This window comes from Rhagoletis zephyria, unplaced genomic scaffold (assembly GCF_001687245.7).
Source record: "Rhagoletis zephyria isolate East Lansing unplaced genomic scaffold, Rhagoletis_zephyria_1.1 Rzeph_scaffold_03544, whole genome shotgun sequence".
NCBI lineage: Eukaryota > Metazoa > Arthropoda > Insecta > Diptera > Tephritidae > Rhagoletis > Rhagoletis zephyria.
Window position 1 is genome coordinate 32,808 of NW_016160627.1, and position 16,060 is coordinate 48,867.

General features: G+C 36.9%; 3 protein-coding genes across 7 annotated transcripts in view; 2 read left to right on the forward strand and 1 right to left on the reverse strand.

Annotated features, from left to right (window-relative positions):
• Positions 1–679, forward strand: part of LOC108369208 (ubiquitin-like protein 4A) — a 2,344-nt gene extending 1,665 nt beyond the window's left edge. Inside the window, exon 3 of the mRNA XM_017624247.1 lies at positions 471–679. Coding sequence (XP_017479736.1) covers positions 471–617 — 147 coding nt within the window. The 3' untranslated portion in view covers positions 618–679. The remainder of the gene's footprint in view (positions 1–470) is intronic.
• The window catches only part of Prx5 (Peroxiredoxin 5), a 5,666-nt gene extending 145 nt beyond the window's left edge, over positions 1–5,521 (forward strand). The window contains exons 2-3 of the mRNA XM_017624241.1: positions 4,843–4,977; positions 5,038–5,521. Of these exons, the coding sequence (XP_017479730.1) occupies positions 4,843–4,977; positions 5,038–5,367 (465 nt within the window). The 3' untranslated portion in view covers positions 5,368–5,521. The remainder of the gene's footprint in view (positions 1–4,842; positions 4,978–5,037) is intronic.
• Positions 5,522–7,602: 2,081 nt separating this feature from the next.
• LOC108369207 (uncharacterized) lies at positions 7,603–14,468 on the reverse strand. 5 transcript variants are annotated; one of them, XM_017624244.1, is made up of 5 exons: positions 14,410–14,468; positions 14,221–14,340; positions 14,104–14,147; positions 8,444–8,518; positions 7,603–8,376 (listed from the first exon to the last, which is right to left on the reverse strand). In XM_017624244.1, exons 2-5 carry the CDS (start codon positions 14,283–14,285, stop codon positions 8,051–8,053), a joined length of 510 nt encoding a protein of 169 aa, XP_017479733.1. In that variant the 5' UTR covers positions 14,286–14,340; positions 14,410–14,468; the 3' UTR covers positions 7,603–8,050. The 5 variants fall into 5 exon arrangements, 4 of the variants coding, with proteins under 4 accessions (XP_017479733.1, XP_017479732.1, XP_017479735.1 ...); XR_001848468.1 differs by lacking the exons at positions 14,104–14,147; positions 14,221–14,340; positions 14,410–14,468 and adding an exon at positions 8,911–9,457 and having other exon boundaries at positions 7,603–7,930; positions 7,990–8,376; XM_017624243.1 differs by lacking the exons at positions 14,104–14,147; positions 14,221–14,340; positions 14,410–14,468 and adding exons at positions 8,911–9,041; positions 9,139–9,457.
• Positions 14,469–16,060: the final 1,592 nt, after the last annotated feature.

Genomic DNA, 16,060 nt, shown 5'->3' on the forward strand with positions numbered 1-16,060 from the left:
CATCTGTGTTCTTATGGAATTGTAGCTTATGTCGCGAAGCTGGCTTTAGTATGATGCGGCATTCCCATTATTCTTTAAACCACAAGGATTTTTTTTTTATGAGACAATAAGAATATGAACTTGTGCTAGTATCGGAGTTATTTCTTGCACGTTTATTTGCCAAAGTTCTTTATCGGCCAGGTGCCAGAGTGTCATTCGCAATTGTATGCTGCGAATGCTGCATTCTACTAAAACCGGCCTTCGGCCTTATCACGAACTCCATGTGAACTAATATTCCCAAAAATTGTAAAGCAAAACAAAACCAATTTTTCCAATTTGTTCTTGTTTTGCCTTTTAAACTATGGAAACGATTTATTCACATGGTGGTGGTGGCGAAAATGGTTATGTATTACACGGCCACTATAAAATATCTACAAGATTTATGTGGATCCATTCGTATATCTTAAACGGCAGTATTTTCTTTTTTGCAGGTAATACATCGTTCATTCCGTAAGTACTACAATGAACAGCAAACGGATAAACTGGTATCTGCATTCATGTCCGACTTCGAGGCGAATTTAAAACAAATGAGTTTGGATGATATAGACCGATTATCGGAGAATTTGATAATTGCATAAGAAATGAAACTTACAAGATAAGCAGGCAATATCTGTACCTAAACTAAACTAAATATTTGCTTGTATATTTCATAAAGATTTATATTTATTTAAAATACATCAAGCATTTGCACATTTTCTGCAGGAGCCATAATCAAAAAAATCAAAAAGTCGCGAAAATCAGCTGTGAAATTTTGAATTTACATACCTGAGAGAAAGACTGACCCATGATAAAAACATAGTAAGGTAAAACCGTTCTCTCAATTCGTCGGCCATGATTTTTTTTTGAAGTTTGCCAACATTTTAAAATCATATAAAATTGAAATTGTTCGAAATTGTTGTTGCTTGAGATTGAAAATGAAAGTGTGTGTGTGAGTCTGTGAGTAAATTCAAAAATTAAATTGTTTGGAAACGTCAAGAATTTTAAAAGTGGCTCTCAGCGGTTCTACCTTACTATCAGGGCTATCACAGAATCCAACGTAGCTTCGATTTTCGTGAAATCTACGAAAGGGCTATCACAGAATCCGAATGGCTACGAACGTAAATTCGAAATTCGTAGAGAGCCTTCATTGAATCCGTTCGTAATGAAGATTCGTACAGATACTCTACGACGAGATTATGCTGTCGGAACAAAATTTAAAATCACTCAATCTTAAAAATAGTGGAAGAAAGCTGCATTATTTTTAATATTAAATATTTATTGTACTCCAAATTTGTTATAGTTTGATATAATTCCGTATATTTGTGTAAACGTAGACGTAAAATACCAATGCTATACATACATACATATGTACATACACGCATTCATCTGCTAGACGCTATTTAATGAATTAAAATTTTGCATTAATCGAGGAAATAATAGTTTAGCAACAATTTATTAGGAAATAAACCTAATTACTTTAATATCATAAAAATTAAATTTAAAAAAAAAAATTCTATTTAAAATAATAAAATCTAAGCTAAAAATAAACTAAAAAAAAAAAATATTTATTAAAAAAATAAAAACTAAATAAAAAAGAAAAAGATCTCCACGGCCCCACGACTCGGACTCGAACTCAGCTCTCTCAATTGGCAGTCTAGTACTTTGCACACTCGGCCATTGCGCCTGATTGGCGAGCGTGAGCAAAATGACATACATAAATGTCTGTTTTTCCTTTGCACTAACTGATTTCGAATCAGCATTCGAAGCTGGCAACGATATTTTCGAGTTCACTCGGATTCAGTGATAGCAATTTTTTCGTATTCGTAGCGGGCATTTGAATTCGTAGATTTTCTACGATGGATTCCGTGATAGCCCTGTATATTTTTATCATGGAGTGACCTGCAGCCAGTTCGAAATCGCCTTTTTCAGAAAACTTCAAAAACGCCCTACTTCAGAATTTGATTGAAGAACGCCCTATTTTAGGATTTAATTAACAAAAATGATTTTTTTTGGTTGAAGGTGTTTCACGTTCTTTCCATACAAAAGTATGTTCGACGATTTTCTTTTATATCAGCTGTTTTCGCTACCGCTCTAATTCTGTTTAAGTAGGCGAAATAGCCGTGCGAACGGTGAACGACAGCATCGCCCAATTCGGCGAAGTTTGCCGTTCGCCGGTATTGTATTTCAAGCATAAAGCGAAGCGCACATAGGCGCGATTCTGTCGTTGCGAATCCGCAAGCCCAAAAATTACAACAATGCTACCCATACATTTTAATGCGCTAGCGCACACTTGCACGATTCCGTCGCTGCGAATTTTTCGAACATTCAATGTTCCTCTCTATTGACGCGTTCGAAACGCGGCTTGCAGCGTTTTGAAGGCGTCAAAGAATAAGAAGAAAGGTGTCACAGCAATAAAGGCAAAGAAAAAAAAACGTGTAATGTACAAAAACTAATAAAAACGTTCGTAATAATAGTATTTTGTACGATTTGGGCACGCCGAGTGCGAAAATACACGAAATAAAGGGAAAATTGAGTGAATTGTACATCGGAAATCGACGCGAAAAAATCGCTCAAGTGTGCGCACGTTTGCGGATTCGAAGTTAACAGCCGAATTCGCAACGTATTCGCTACGATGGAATCGCGCTAATGTGCGCTTCGCTTTACATATTTGGATAAAGAAAAGTTAAGCAAATTCAACATCGATTTGATGCTGATAGAAATCTGGATCAATTTGTGATCAACTCGGTTCGTTTTGTTTCCTAATTAAGTGAGAAAATTTTAATTGACAGCACCGACAAATGAATATATACACAAACAAATTTTCGGTTATGGTTAAAACAATACAAGTTTTTGTATTGAATTTTTGGTTTAAAATTTATTTTTTCCTTTTCAGTAGGGTTTTTGCACATTATCTCCTGCGTGAGAATTGATCGTAATATATACGCATCTAAATAAGAGACTGGAACACGGCTGTTTGTCAAAAGCATACGATTTCGAACTCGCGTAAATGTACATTTGCTAAATGCTATAGCATGAACGCTCTTCGAAAACATATGTTCGAAAGTGCTAAATGTTGCATTTTTAATGCAGCAAAAACGCTGCATAACCAAAATATAATAGCAAATTTCTTTATACCATGGCAGCGCTACTTTTATGGTTTACAGTTATTTTAGCTGTAATTAAAAGTAAGCGTCAAAAATTCTCATTATTTATCGAAGTATTGATTTTTATGGGAAAAGCGCCGCAGGCGAAAATTTTTAATAAAAAATCGCGCGGTGCTTCCAAAACCCTTTTGGCACGTTTTTTGGTAGTGGAAAAAGTGTGAGGGGGGCAACACTGAGATCGATTGGAAAATTCGATGCATCGATGCCAAACATCAATATTTTCGATGCGTCGATATTTTTCCGAATTCCCTAATAGAGATTTAGCAACATGGTGTTCCTGCGTGGATGGAGATATGCAGCTTTTATTTCTTGTATTATCGGCGGAATTGGTATAGCACTTTACCCGATCGTCGTTGAGCCAATGATGAATGTGGAAAGGTATAAGGATCTGCAAAAACGTACCCGCGCAGGAATTAAACAAGAAGACATTCAGCCCGGCAACATGAAAGTGTGGTCTGATCCGTTTGGGCGTAAATAAAACACATGATGGGTACTGTTTATGAATTTGTACAACGATTTTGGGTTGCTGTGCCCAAACGCGTGAATCGAATCTAAAAACTTGTACACACACTTGTAGACAACAGTTCACGCTTTATTACAAAAATTTAATTTACTAAATCTGTGCACTAATTTAACAATAATGTCGGTTGGAATTATGGTATCTGTTGCAAATTTGTATATACATTTTTATATATATATTGGTTGTAAAACACCAAAATAGACATCACTGTTACCTCATCCTTTCCCAAGGTTACATCACTGGGGCGGTAGCGCGGCCGAAGGCCGCCTACGCAGAAGGTGTTCAGCCCCCCTTCTTCGGACGCAAGTTTAACTTTGTTTTTTCCTTGCAAAAACGCTAAAATTCCCCTATTTTCAAACAGCTCCCCAGAGGTCTGTGGGAGGGGTTGGGAGGGGAGGGGTGACTTTTCATAAAGCGGCGTCAATCCTCTTTCGTTTAGGGGGGATTTGTTACGTTAATTTTTTTTTAACTAAAAGTATATTCAGTAATGACTGGAGTTATTGCTCGTTTTTGCGGCAGTTTCGGAAGAGGCATACTATTTCATTTCCATACAAACTTTTGCACCAAGTTGTGGATTGCAAACTGTGTGAAGTACTGGAGCAACTCCTGCTTTGTTATTTCTTTTTGAATTCGCCTAGAAAATAAATAAAATCGGTAATTATCAAAAAAATAAACAAATTGCAAAAATATTTACTTTTCCTGTTGTTCAGCATCCATCTTTTGCATTTATTTTATTTACGAAACAGCTGTTATAGCTGAAATACAATGCCGGCGAACGGCGAACTCACCACAGCGAAATTCGCGCTGTCAAAATTAGAACACCCGCAAGCGTAAGTTAAAAAATGGATCTTTTTAGAAAACCTTGCTGATATGTGCATTGAAATCTCGACTTTATTATGTAATAAAATGTAACATGAAAACGGCCTTTTTAGTTGAGAGAACTGATTTGAAGAGTGTGGTTATAAAATGTGGCGTGGTGGCCAAGGTCATGGATAATATCGAACCGAATGCATTTTTACTTGCACTCATACATATGACAAAAACGAAATTGCTGTTAATCATTGGTGTTAATTTTTCTAGAATAAGCCCCAATCTATTTAATTATGATATGTATGTATGTATGTTGGTTTACATCCGCAGGTCGGCGATAAGCTTCCTTCTGTAGATCTCTTTGAAGATTCCCCGGCAAATAAGATCAATACTGCTGATTTGACTTCCAATAAGAAAGTAATAATTTTTGCAGTTCCAGGTGCGTTTACACCTGGATGCTCCAAGGTACGTATACAGCTGCATAAGACTATTTTACTAGTTAAAGCAATTTTTGAATTTTTGTAGACCCATTTGCCTGGATTTGTATCGAATGCCGATTCGTTAAAATCTGAACAAAACATCAATGAAATTGTTTGCGTTTCAGTAAATGATCCATTTGTTATGTCTGCCTGGGGTAAAGAGCACAACACGTCCGGTAAAGTTCGTATGCTGGCAGATCCCGCAGCTACATTTGTAAAGGCTTTGGATTTAACTATTGATTTACCGCCACTGGGCGGCTTGCGTTCGAAACGATTTTCGATGGTTGTGGAAAATGGTGAGGTGAAGGAATTGAACGTTGAACCCGATGGCACTGGTTTGAGCTGTTCGTTGGCCAACAACATTGGAAAAAAATAAAGTGATTACGACTGCCATGTGAAATTATCTGTAGCTTTTAGGGACTACTGATGCATATGTACGTATGTACATTTGTATAAAAAGTAGAAAGCATCTAATGAGAAATTTATGCAAATATAACAATAAAAAAAAAGAAGAGATACTAAACAAGAGATTGGTGTTGATGTTTCCTTATTTGCGGGCGGGTTTTAGCTTGGATATATATGACGACGAAAATGTTTACTCCATATGTATTTGACAAATATATATATAATAATAAGGTCTACAAAATACTTAAAGGTGAAGCTTGACAGCAAACTCACATTCTGGGAACACATCCATGGTGTATGTGAAAAAGCTGCGCAGAGCACGGTGGCTCTAAGCCGGCTGATGGCGAACGTGGGCGACCCGAAGCCATGCCGCAGGAAGCTTCTGATGACAGCAGTCCAGTCGGTGCTCCTGTACGGGGCAGAAATATGGGCCGACGCATTGAATGTCAAAAAATACCGGATTCAAATGTCTTCGGTCCAGCGCAGAGGGGCACTATGCATTGCTTCTGCATACCGTACATTGTCCGCGGACGCGGTTCTAGTTATTTCTGGCGTCATGCCAATTGAGCTACTTGCTTACGAGCGAAAAGAGATCTACAATCTCAGTGCCGAGATAGGTCGAGCAGCTGCTGCGGCAAGGGCGCGCGAGCATCTAATCCAGCAGTGCCAACAAAACTGGAACGCGAGCACCAAGGGTCGATGGACGCACGCCCTGATAGCCTATCTTCAAACATGGTTGAACAGACCGCATGGGGAAGTGGATTTCTACCTGACGCAATTCCTCACCGTCCATGGTTACTTCCGAGAATATCTTCATAGAATGGGAAGGGTGGACTCACCGTTCTGTCACTACTGTGGAAACGTCGAAGATAACGTGTACCATACATTCTTCACCTGCGAACACTTCTTGAATGCGCGCAGAATGTTGGAAGAAAGATACGGAGACATAACTCCGAACAACATAATTGGGGTAATGATCTCCAGTGCCGTCAAGTGGGAAGCGGTTTCGAGATACAAGAAATTCGTACTCCGTTGCAAACGAGAGGACGGATGTGTACTGAGGACAACCGAATGAAACGCCCCTACAAAAGAGCAGCCCCGAGGCTCTAGCAGCGGGCTCCTGCATCTGAAGACTTTCATCACTTACATAACCTCACCTTTTCTGCATGCCAATTGCGGCCATGCATTTTGCGGTAGTAGAAAAGGGGGGAAAAGATTAGGATTATTTTTACTACTTTTTGGGTACTATTTCCAATACATAAATATATCAGTGGACTCCACACCAGTTAAATAAAGCTTGCATCAATAAAATATTTATTCTGTAAACCAGTGTAATTACAGTTTCATTTATTCGCTCAAAAGAAATTATTATTACTTAATTTGTATTTTTTCGATCAAATATATTGATTTTAATAATTATTATTCATTTATATTTTTCTACCTTAAAATTATTATTTGCAAAACTTAAAGGCCACATGGTCGTACCACACACATATGAAAAATATATATATATAAACTTTAAAGGGAATTTTATTACGAACTTTATTTTCGTTAACATTTTAAAATTACATTTCGGAATTCAGTTATCTTATAAAATAGTTATGCGTTTAAATTGTTAGAGTTAAATTGTTAAAGTTAAACACTTCAAAAATGATCTACAGTATTCATGATCGAACTAGAATATTACATTTTCTTCAAGTAACAAATAACACAGTGTATTGAGTACAAAAGAGTGTCTTGGAAACATGTACAAGAAGGTGGGACTAAGTTCAACATTTGACATTAATTATCCTTCATTTTGTTTCATATATAACTAAAGATATGCAGATTCTTGCGCGGGCGGTGGGAGTTTGGGTTTTAGTGGGTAGCCCAACACGCTTCGGTGGGAGTCCCACACTCGGGGAAGGTAGTATAGAGACTAGAGCCCCCGGCCAGTGCATAAAGCATTTCCCTCTCCTACGAACAAAAAAAAAAATAATAATAATAATAATAAATTGGCGCTTACACATATGTTAGTGTTTGGCCGAGCTTCTTCTCCGATTTGTGGCGTGCGCCTTGATGTTGTCACACAAAGTGGAGGGACCTACAGTTTTACGCCGACTCTGAACGGCGATTGTATTTTTATGAGAAGCTATTTTTCATGGCAGAAATACACTCGGAGGTTTGCCATTGCCTGCCGAGGGACGACCGCTGGTAAGAAAAAACCTTTTTCTATATTTTTTGCGATGTTGCTTTGACCAGGACTTGAACCCGGGTGCTGATGAATGAAAGCGCGCACTGCTTACCACTACACCACAGCGGCCGAAAATACTTTATATGAAAAAAAATGCAAAACACCTTCAACAAAACAAATTCTCAAAAATTAATGCGATTTTTAACTAACTCCGAACTTGCATTGCTTTTACTAGAATTCAAAAGACTGCAACATTCTAAGAAATCTGATTAAAAAGTTTAAAATTTCAAGCATTAAATTTTGGTAAAAAACGACTGCACAGCTTTTGAAAAATTGTGCCTGAATCTTTAACATCGATTTCCTAACACCTGTCGATAGTAACATACGACAATCTTTTACCCAGGCGACGATATGTACTTCTGTTAGTGCGTGCGATTATTTTCGCCTACATACCAAGTGTTTTTTCGAAGAAGACGTCCTTTCAATCACATTTTGACTCGCACATCACCGATACAGTTTTGGAGTCGCTATCTTCGTACAACTCGCTCTCTTTTTTAGCGTCCTCATACATATTAATCGCGTGCTCTTCTTCTGGGGTTATTTCTGGAAGCTCGTTTTTGATGGCAATTGTTGTATCCACTTGATCGCTGTTTAGTAAAATAACGTGGCCGTCTTTTTTCATTTCTTGCTGTTGTCGCCAAGCCAAAAGATGCGAACGAAATATAGCACGGGGTCCAATATTTGGAATTAGTTCACAGATGTCGTCATCCGTCAAATAACGGAATGCCACAGTGCAAACCTTTTGTCCTGCGGGTTTTATCATAAATAAAGTTCGAATTTTGTATTAAATAATCGTCATATTCTAAAGCATTACCTTTAAATTTCTTGCAGAGGTTTTGCAGATTCCATGAGGCCAGCAAGCTGAGTGCCTCGCACAAAGCGGTTTTCGCTAGAAACGATAAAAGAGTTAATCGAAAAGTACATATTTTTTCCACTATGGTAAGTTTAGTTAAAATTTTCAGATAACTGAAGACATTCCAAAATGGGTAAGAAAATATCGAAAAGCGGCAAAGGAGATCTTTAGTCACGTACAAGTGCTCCTAAAGGGGATAAAGAGAAGAAAGTTGAAGCACCGCATGTCTCCAATCGTCCGTTAATTCTTTGAATTGGATAACAGCGAAAACTTCTTGAATTGTGGTATCCGCCTTGGTTAAATGCAATAATGAAGCAAGTGCACCTGACAAAAAAAAAAGAAACGAGATGCCCGAAGAATCCAAAGTTAAGAATAATTGGGGTAAGTTGCTGCTAAGTTTAGGTAACATCCACTGCAATAATACTTACTTAAAATTTTACTGCATTCGCCGCCTTGGTGTGCAGTGGTTGACAGTCGACAGCAAATGCAGTAGTGCTCGATGATTTTATTGCAAAAGTTTTGATTCACCATTTTTCGCATTTGACAGTATTTGAAAGCTCTGAGGAAGTGAAGTGAATTACATATAGCTAAATTAGCAAATTCTTTGATTGTCCTTTCAAAACCATTTATGCAACCCTCTAGAATGTAGGTCGGACCTAAATCGATTCTGGGTCTTGCCGATTTGAAGCGACTGGCTTTGATTGAACTTGTTTTCGAAGTTCTGCGAGTTCCAAACTTAACTGGAGTACCTAATCTATTCCCACAGGCGCGTGCGCCCTACTAGGCTGTTTCATTTTTAGGCGATATATACTTTGTGCTACCTGAAAATCTGATACTTATTAGAAAATAATACTAAAAAAACGCCGTATAAAAAAAATGTTAAAGCCATTACAGGCTTAGCTCTTTCAAAAATTCGATTTCCATATAAATAACACAGGATTTTTTTTTCGGTTTCAATAAGGTTTTTCCGTATTAAAATTTGATTGGAAAAAAACAAATGTACAGCTTTTGTAGCATGATTCAATAATGAGAGGTTTTGTAAGAAAAACTTTCANCCCCTTTTTCCCCTGCTTCCATAAACCATCCCTGTGGGTGGGAGTGCCAAATTTTAGAAAAAAGCTACTTACAAAACCTTTAATAATTGAATCATGCTTTTGTAGGGCATGAAATTTACTACAAAAAAGTTGTCCGACGAACAGTTTATGAGCTATATAGCTGGAAAGATAAATTTTAATAATAATTTACATCAAATGTCTCTTAAGACGATATTAATTATTCTTACATTAGAAATTAACTTATAATTTAAATTTTTAATACCGAAATATCGAATTGAAACAGAAAAAAAATTACCCCTGTTATTTACTACTCTACCCACCTTTAGTTCATACACTTCACACTTTTAGTTCATACAATTTTGAAGCAAAAATATTTCAAAGTTTATGAACTAAGGGTGGGAAATGGAATTTTTGAAAGAGCCTAAGCCTGTAATGGACTTAAAATTTTCTTCATACGGCATAGTATGAAGCATCAGGTTGCCCAGAGAAAAAATATCGCCTAAAAATGAAAAAACCCGAAAGTAAAATTAAAAACCGAATTTTAGTGCTCTCGCGCCCTAGGATTGTCATATAGAAAAAAACTACCCCTGTCTTTTCATTTCGAAATCAAACCGGTCAAAAATGTATTTTATATGGAGAAAAGAATTTTTTGTAAAAATAAAAATAATATTAAAAAATGGTTAAATAAACAATCTTCAAAATTTGGATAGCTTTAAAAAATGTTTTGGAAAAACAAATTCTATTACGATATCTATTAAGTAAATTTCTTACTCCAAAATTTAGGTGGCAACCCTATTCCGAAATACAGTGGAATTAATGGTATATATCTTGAGCGTATATGTACTGTGTATACATAAAAAAATGCCGATTGAAATTACATGTTGATTAACATTATGTATATAGAGAAAGCATTGCTTAGGAACCTCTCTTGGTACCCATGAATAGTAATATTTTACCTTTTTTTCTGAAAAAAAAAATTGCTTTGGTACCCATATTGTGATGTTTTAATTAATTTGTAACTAATTTCGAATAGGCGGCAACCTTATACGAGTCTTCTGGGAGTTAGTGCCTATTCATATAACCTTAAAATCCAAAACATTATCTGTGTACAAAATTTCATCAAAATCGTTAGAGCCGTTTCCGAGAACCCTATCGATATACATACATATATATATATATATCGTCGTTTAAAGTACAAAACCGCGTATCGTCATTCTGCAAAACCGCGTAACTGACATTGGCTGATTTGCTCACACAAGCTCTTGGCTCAATCCTTATCCATTCGTCCTGAAATATACTAGCCATGCTAGTAGCGATTGCTTTATAAAAAACAGAACCATTTTGAAAAATGAATGCTTTTACACTCTAGAAAACAATTTCTAAAACTTCACATACGCGGTTTTGCACTTTAAACGACGATATATACATACATATATATCGTCGCCTGGGTAAAAGATTGTCGCATGTTAATTTCGGCAGGTTGTGGAAAATCGCGATTGAAGTTTGGAATGCAATTTCTCAAAAACGCGGAGATAGATTTTCTCCAAAGTCTCTGAAAATGTAACAAGTTCTCAAGATTCTTAAATTATCTGATTTTTAATGTCTATTGTTAATTAGTTTTAAGTTTATGACGGATTTTCTTGTGTAAAATTTTGTCGTAAGCGCCATTTGTCCACAATTTGGCAGCCACTTTGTATGAAATACGACAAAATGTGATCAAAATTTCTACTAAATTATCGTAACTTTTCACTCAGTATCTCGGAAACTAAAGGAGATATACAAAAATGGAGAACACCATTTCTAAAATATTGATTAGTTTAATATGACTGCATCACTAACTAAATTTTTACTAAATTATCGAAAAAATTGTAGTCAATATCTCGGAAACTAGAGGAGATATCTAAAAACTGATAACACCAATCGAAAGACCTTATTTAAAAATATATAACTGGATCNTGTTTGGCCGAGCTCTCACCCCGATTTGTGGCGCGCGCCTTGATGTAGTCAAATCAATGGGAGGGACTTACAGTTTTACGTCGACACCGAACGGCGATTATATTTTTATAAGAAGTCGTTTGTCATGGCAGAAATACACCACCATCATTCCCACGACAGCCGGTTCTACGTACCGGAATGATTCGGGTTCCACCCGACGAAGGGCTGTTGTTTCGGCGATCTAACCCCGTTTAGGTCGGCGAAATCCATCGAACGTTGTTCTACAATGGGGCTACATCTGCTCCGTATTCTTCTGCTCAGGGCTGGCATAGAGTCAAACCCAAGGCCAGACATATACACCTGCTGCGTATGCTAGAGGCGATTGCTTGAAATCTCCACCTCGGTCAGATGCAACGCCTTTGACGGGTTGAGTCTTATCCGCACCTACTCGGGCCTACGTACGCACCAGCAATAGACCAAATAGGACCGCCTCCACGGCAAACCGCCACAACCCGACATGACACAACAATAGACACACATACGAACACTACAGCACCCGGAAACTCCTAGTCCCTCCGACAATCTGTTCGGTTTATCAGTCCCGAATATACCGTAACGTGACATAAGTCAAGTGCAACTATTTTAGGGCATGTTCCGGACTACGCAACACCAGGGATTGGACGAGTAACTAAGGGGGCCCCTGTGTGCTGCTGTAACGGACTTCAGAGCAAGATCGAAGAGATCACCGTCTTCATGGGCCGGCATGGAATATTAATAGCTGTGGTCCAAGGGACGAAGATACACAGCAATTCAACTCTGTTGAATCAAGGAGCATAACACACAATGCTTTGCAAGCAGTTTCTCGTAGGGAGCCGCAGACGTGGTCTCGTAAATAGACAGCGGATTGCAAAAGAGCCCTTGCCAAGGCACGTCAGGAGGCATCTGTACGAACTGACGGAGGCTCACCAAACAATCGCTTGACCCAACTGCTTACAGGCAGGCCCTGAACGGCATTCACAGGTCGAGTTATGTATATAGACTCTCGACTTGTGAATGCCGTCTGTCTGCCGGCAACGCCACTTTTCGCAAACAGCTGTTTACCGGGTTATGATGTTTTTAGATTCAAAATATGGACAAAATACGTGGATTTGTTCAAATATAAAATAAGTTCAAAGAGAGGAGATTCAAGTACTTTGAACCCAATTTAAATATAACATAGATATTGCCTGATATCAACGGCTTTTGCAAATTAAAAAAAATGCCAAAAAAGTCACAACCCAACTGTTTAGTTTCTCGCTAGTGCGCTGCCACTTTTTAAAAACACTTCACTTCACGAATTCGCGAATTATGCATAAACGGGACAATTTTTGAATCAATGAAATGAAGAATTCATGAATTCTGTCGCATAAATAGAGTAGTTATTACTAGAATTTGATGGGTTACCTAATTACTTAGTTTTTTTTTTTATTGTGAATAAAGTTTGAAATGTGGATTTTCATATATGTTGCTGAAATATTATGGATATAATTAACTAGACTTAAATACAAATTAATAAATCAGCCGTATATTTTGAAAGTGGCATAAGTCACTTTGTACCTCTTGCGCTTAAATGACCGGATACTTGTATCTGAACGCGCCGGTTATTCATTCAACTTCATCAACCAAAGGCAGACGGTTTTGTCGTTATTTTATGACAAAAGAACGATTTACAGATGCATTCAGTTACAAGTAGTCGGTAATTTAAGCACAAGTGGTACGAAGTGACTTATGCCACTTTCAAAATAAACGACTGAATATTAAACAATCAAAACTGGCCAAAATGTGGTGTCCCTATTTTTTCACATGACTATAGGTTTGTTCGTCGAGCAAAAAATTTGTACGAATTTGTACGAATTATCACGATTTTTGCCCAAATCGCGTTCGTGCAGACCAAAAAATTATCCAACACTCAAAAATTGTGAGAGCAAAGTGACAGTTCTCTTGGAGAAGTTGCAAATTCTTGCTGGAAAAAATTTTGCCAGCAAGAATTTGCAAACACGAAAAACATGTGGTTGTGGCGCATGGTTGCATTTTTGTCTACAATAATTTGAATAAATTAGTTCGTTAAATTTAAAAATTTATAAACACGAGCGATTTTTTTATGAAAAAAGGAAGTAAATAATTGTTGATATAATTAATTTAGTTAATTCCAATGATTTGAACTTAATTCGGCTGAAAAAAATGGTATTCGCAATCGGAATGCAATTGCAACCAGAGTCGATTTAAGAAACCCGACAGCTAGTACGATGAAGAAATTGAAATGTATGTCAAAGAAAGTCAGAACAACAAGAAATATACATGTATATCCTGTTTTTGGCCATCCGAACGAATTTTAAAAATTCTATAAAAATTTTTTATGTTTGAAATGCAACCGTGGACGCCAGCTGGCAGGGAAACTAGCAAATTCCTGCAAATTTGCGTTCGTGCAGAAATTTGCAAGTTTCTCAACATGAGAGAGAATTTGAGAGAATTTTTTTCTTACTCTCTGATATTTTGAATGTTGGATAATTCTTGCTGGATTTTCGACGAACAAACCTTATATCAAAGATCTGATTTCTTTTTCTAATCGATTCATTAAAGTATTCGACTTACTTGTAGATTTTTTATTCTTAATCGCAGAAGTATTAATGTTTTGCCTAAATGAATAAGAACATATTTTGTAAACTTATGTTTAAATCGTTATTATAGTTATTATTATTTAATACTTACCGACCCATATCTGCAAGTATATCTTCATTCAACGTACTTTTGCGTAATGCATACCGAGGTTGCATTGGGTTTACGGTTAGATCTTGTGTACGATTTTTTTCAGATTCCTTACAATTTTCACTAAAATTAAGGTTAATAAAGTAAAAATATTTAATTCCACTATATATGGCATACATCGAGTATACCAACCGTTTAGCTTTGGAAAAACCAAAAATGCAGATCGATAGTTTCGCCCCTTTTTACGGGCCATAGAAAGGAGAATTCTGAGTCCTGCGTAGTAAGGGTTATAATCCCTAGCGCGGCCGAAGGCCTCCATGCATATAACAGGGAGTCGGTAACGTCGATAACTATGCTTAACCGGAGATTAGTGTTAACCAGACATTGAGTAACCGGCCCTTAGTCACGCAAATAAGTATTGATTAGTGGTATTATTTGCAAATAAGCGAAGGACCTTGCCATTCATAAGTTTATTTTTGTTGTTGTTGTTGTAGCAGCATACAAGCTCCACAAAGAGTTTTTGGGGAGTGTTGCTGGAGTGACAGTCCTTGGCCAAATATAAATCTGGGTCGTTCCGGTTACGTAGACCCGACTGTCGTGGGAATTTCTTTTTCTATGGTTATCGTATTGCCGTTTTATGATCAAGACATTGCCATTTATAGGCAATATTGAAAAAGCATTTTTGGCCGTATTCCCACCGGCCGGATTCGTAACAACTAGCCACAGAAAAATGTGATTAGCCCGCTATAAAACTCAAAAACATGAAATTTTGAGTTGTGCCGTAATAGGGTTGCCAGAGTTTTATTGCGCGAAATCAGTACATTAGACTTTTTCATGCTAAAAAAATCGGTACTTTTCAGTACATTTTCATTCAAAGCAAAATTATGAATGTAAGTAACAGGGTTCTTGTTTTTAACCATATTTTGGTATATAAATAAAATATAGTTCATTAAAAATAAAAGTGTTATCCAATTTAACATGAGTGTACACATCATTATACACAGGCGCCAATAAATTATTTAATATTTGTGACTTTTCGAACAGCAATAATGAGATCATTCCCATTTTCAGTGTTTAAATAGTCAAAGAATTCTATATCTAAATTACTTTTAATTTGAAGGGCACTTTTAAAAATTTTAATTAGAAGCCAGTTTCTCTCTTTGCGCCAGGAAACAAACTTTATTCTTAAGATCCTCTCATACTGTGAAAAAGTACCACTTTTTAAGGAGCTCATCTATATTTCCTCATGGCTTAAATAATTTTTCAACTACGCAAAAACTGTGAAAGACTATCTAAATCTATGTCTTGTATGCAAAACTCTTTTACAATTCAGTAAATTGAGAAAAAGGAGTTGTAAGTTATAGGCAAAAGCCATTCGAATATTGAAATTTATTGTTATTAAACTGAAAGTTATTTTGTGCTCATTTACACACGGCGATTTCTGTTGCCGCAACTCGACGTTCGTAGGAGAGAGCGCGACGAGGAAAGGAGAGGGGCACCGAGTTGCTCGTGCTTTGTGAAACGAGCAACACCAAAAGGGAATGTTGACAAAAGTTTCCGTGTATAAACACAGTCTTTCGAAATAACTAACAACACTCGCCAAAAATTTAAGCCTTCTTTTTAAATAATTTAAGCTCCATCATATTATTGCAACTGGTACGTAACGACTCGGCGATATGCCCATAAAACGATTGATCTTTTTGTTGTATTAATTTCTTGGGCATATCAAATANTTGTGAAACGAGCAACACCAAAAGGGAATGTTGACAAAAGTTTCCGTGTATAAACACAGTCTTTCGAAATAACTAACAACACTCGCCAAAAATTTAAGCCTTCTTTTTAA

Coding starts and splice junctions, on each gene's coding strand:
- LOC108369207 (XM_017624243.1), bottom strand. CDS start 9,022: ATGCGAAAAATGGTGAATCAAAACTTTTGCAATAAAATCATCGAGCAC. Junction 8,519..8,910: donor CGAATGCAGTAAAATTTTAA/GTAAGTATTATT, acceptor TATCGTTTCTAG/CGAAAACCGCTTTGTGCGAG. Junction 8,377..8,443: donor CCTCTGCAAGAAATTTAAAG/GTAATGCTTTAG, acceptor TAAAACCCGCAG/GACAAAAGGTTTGCACTGTG.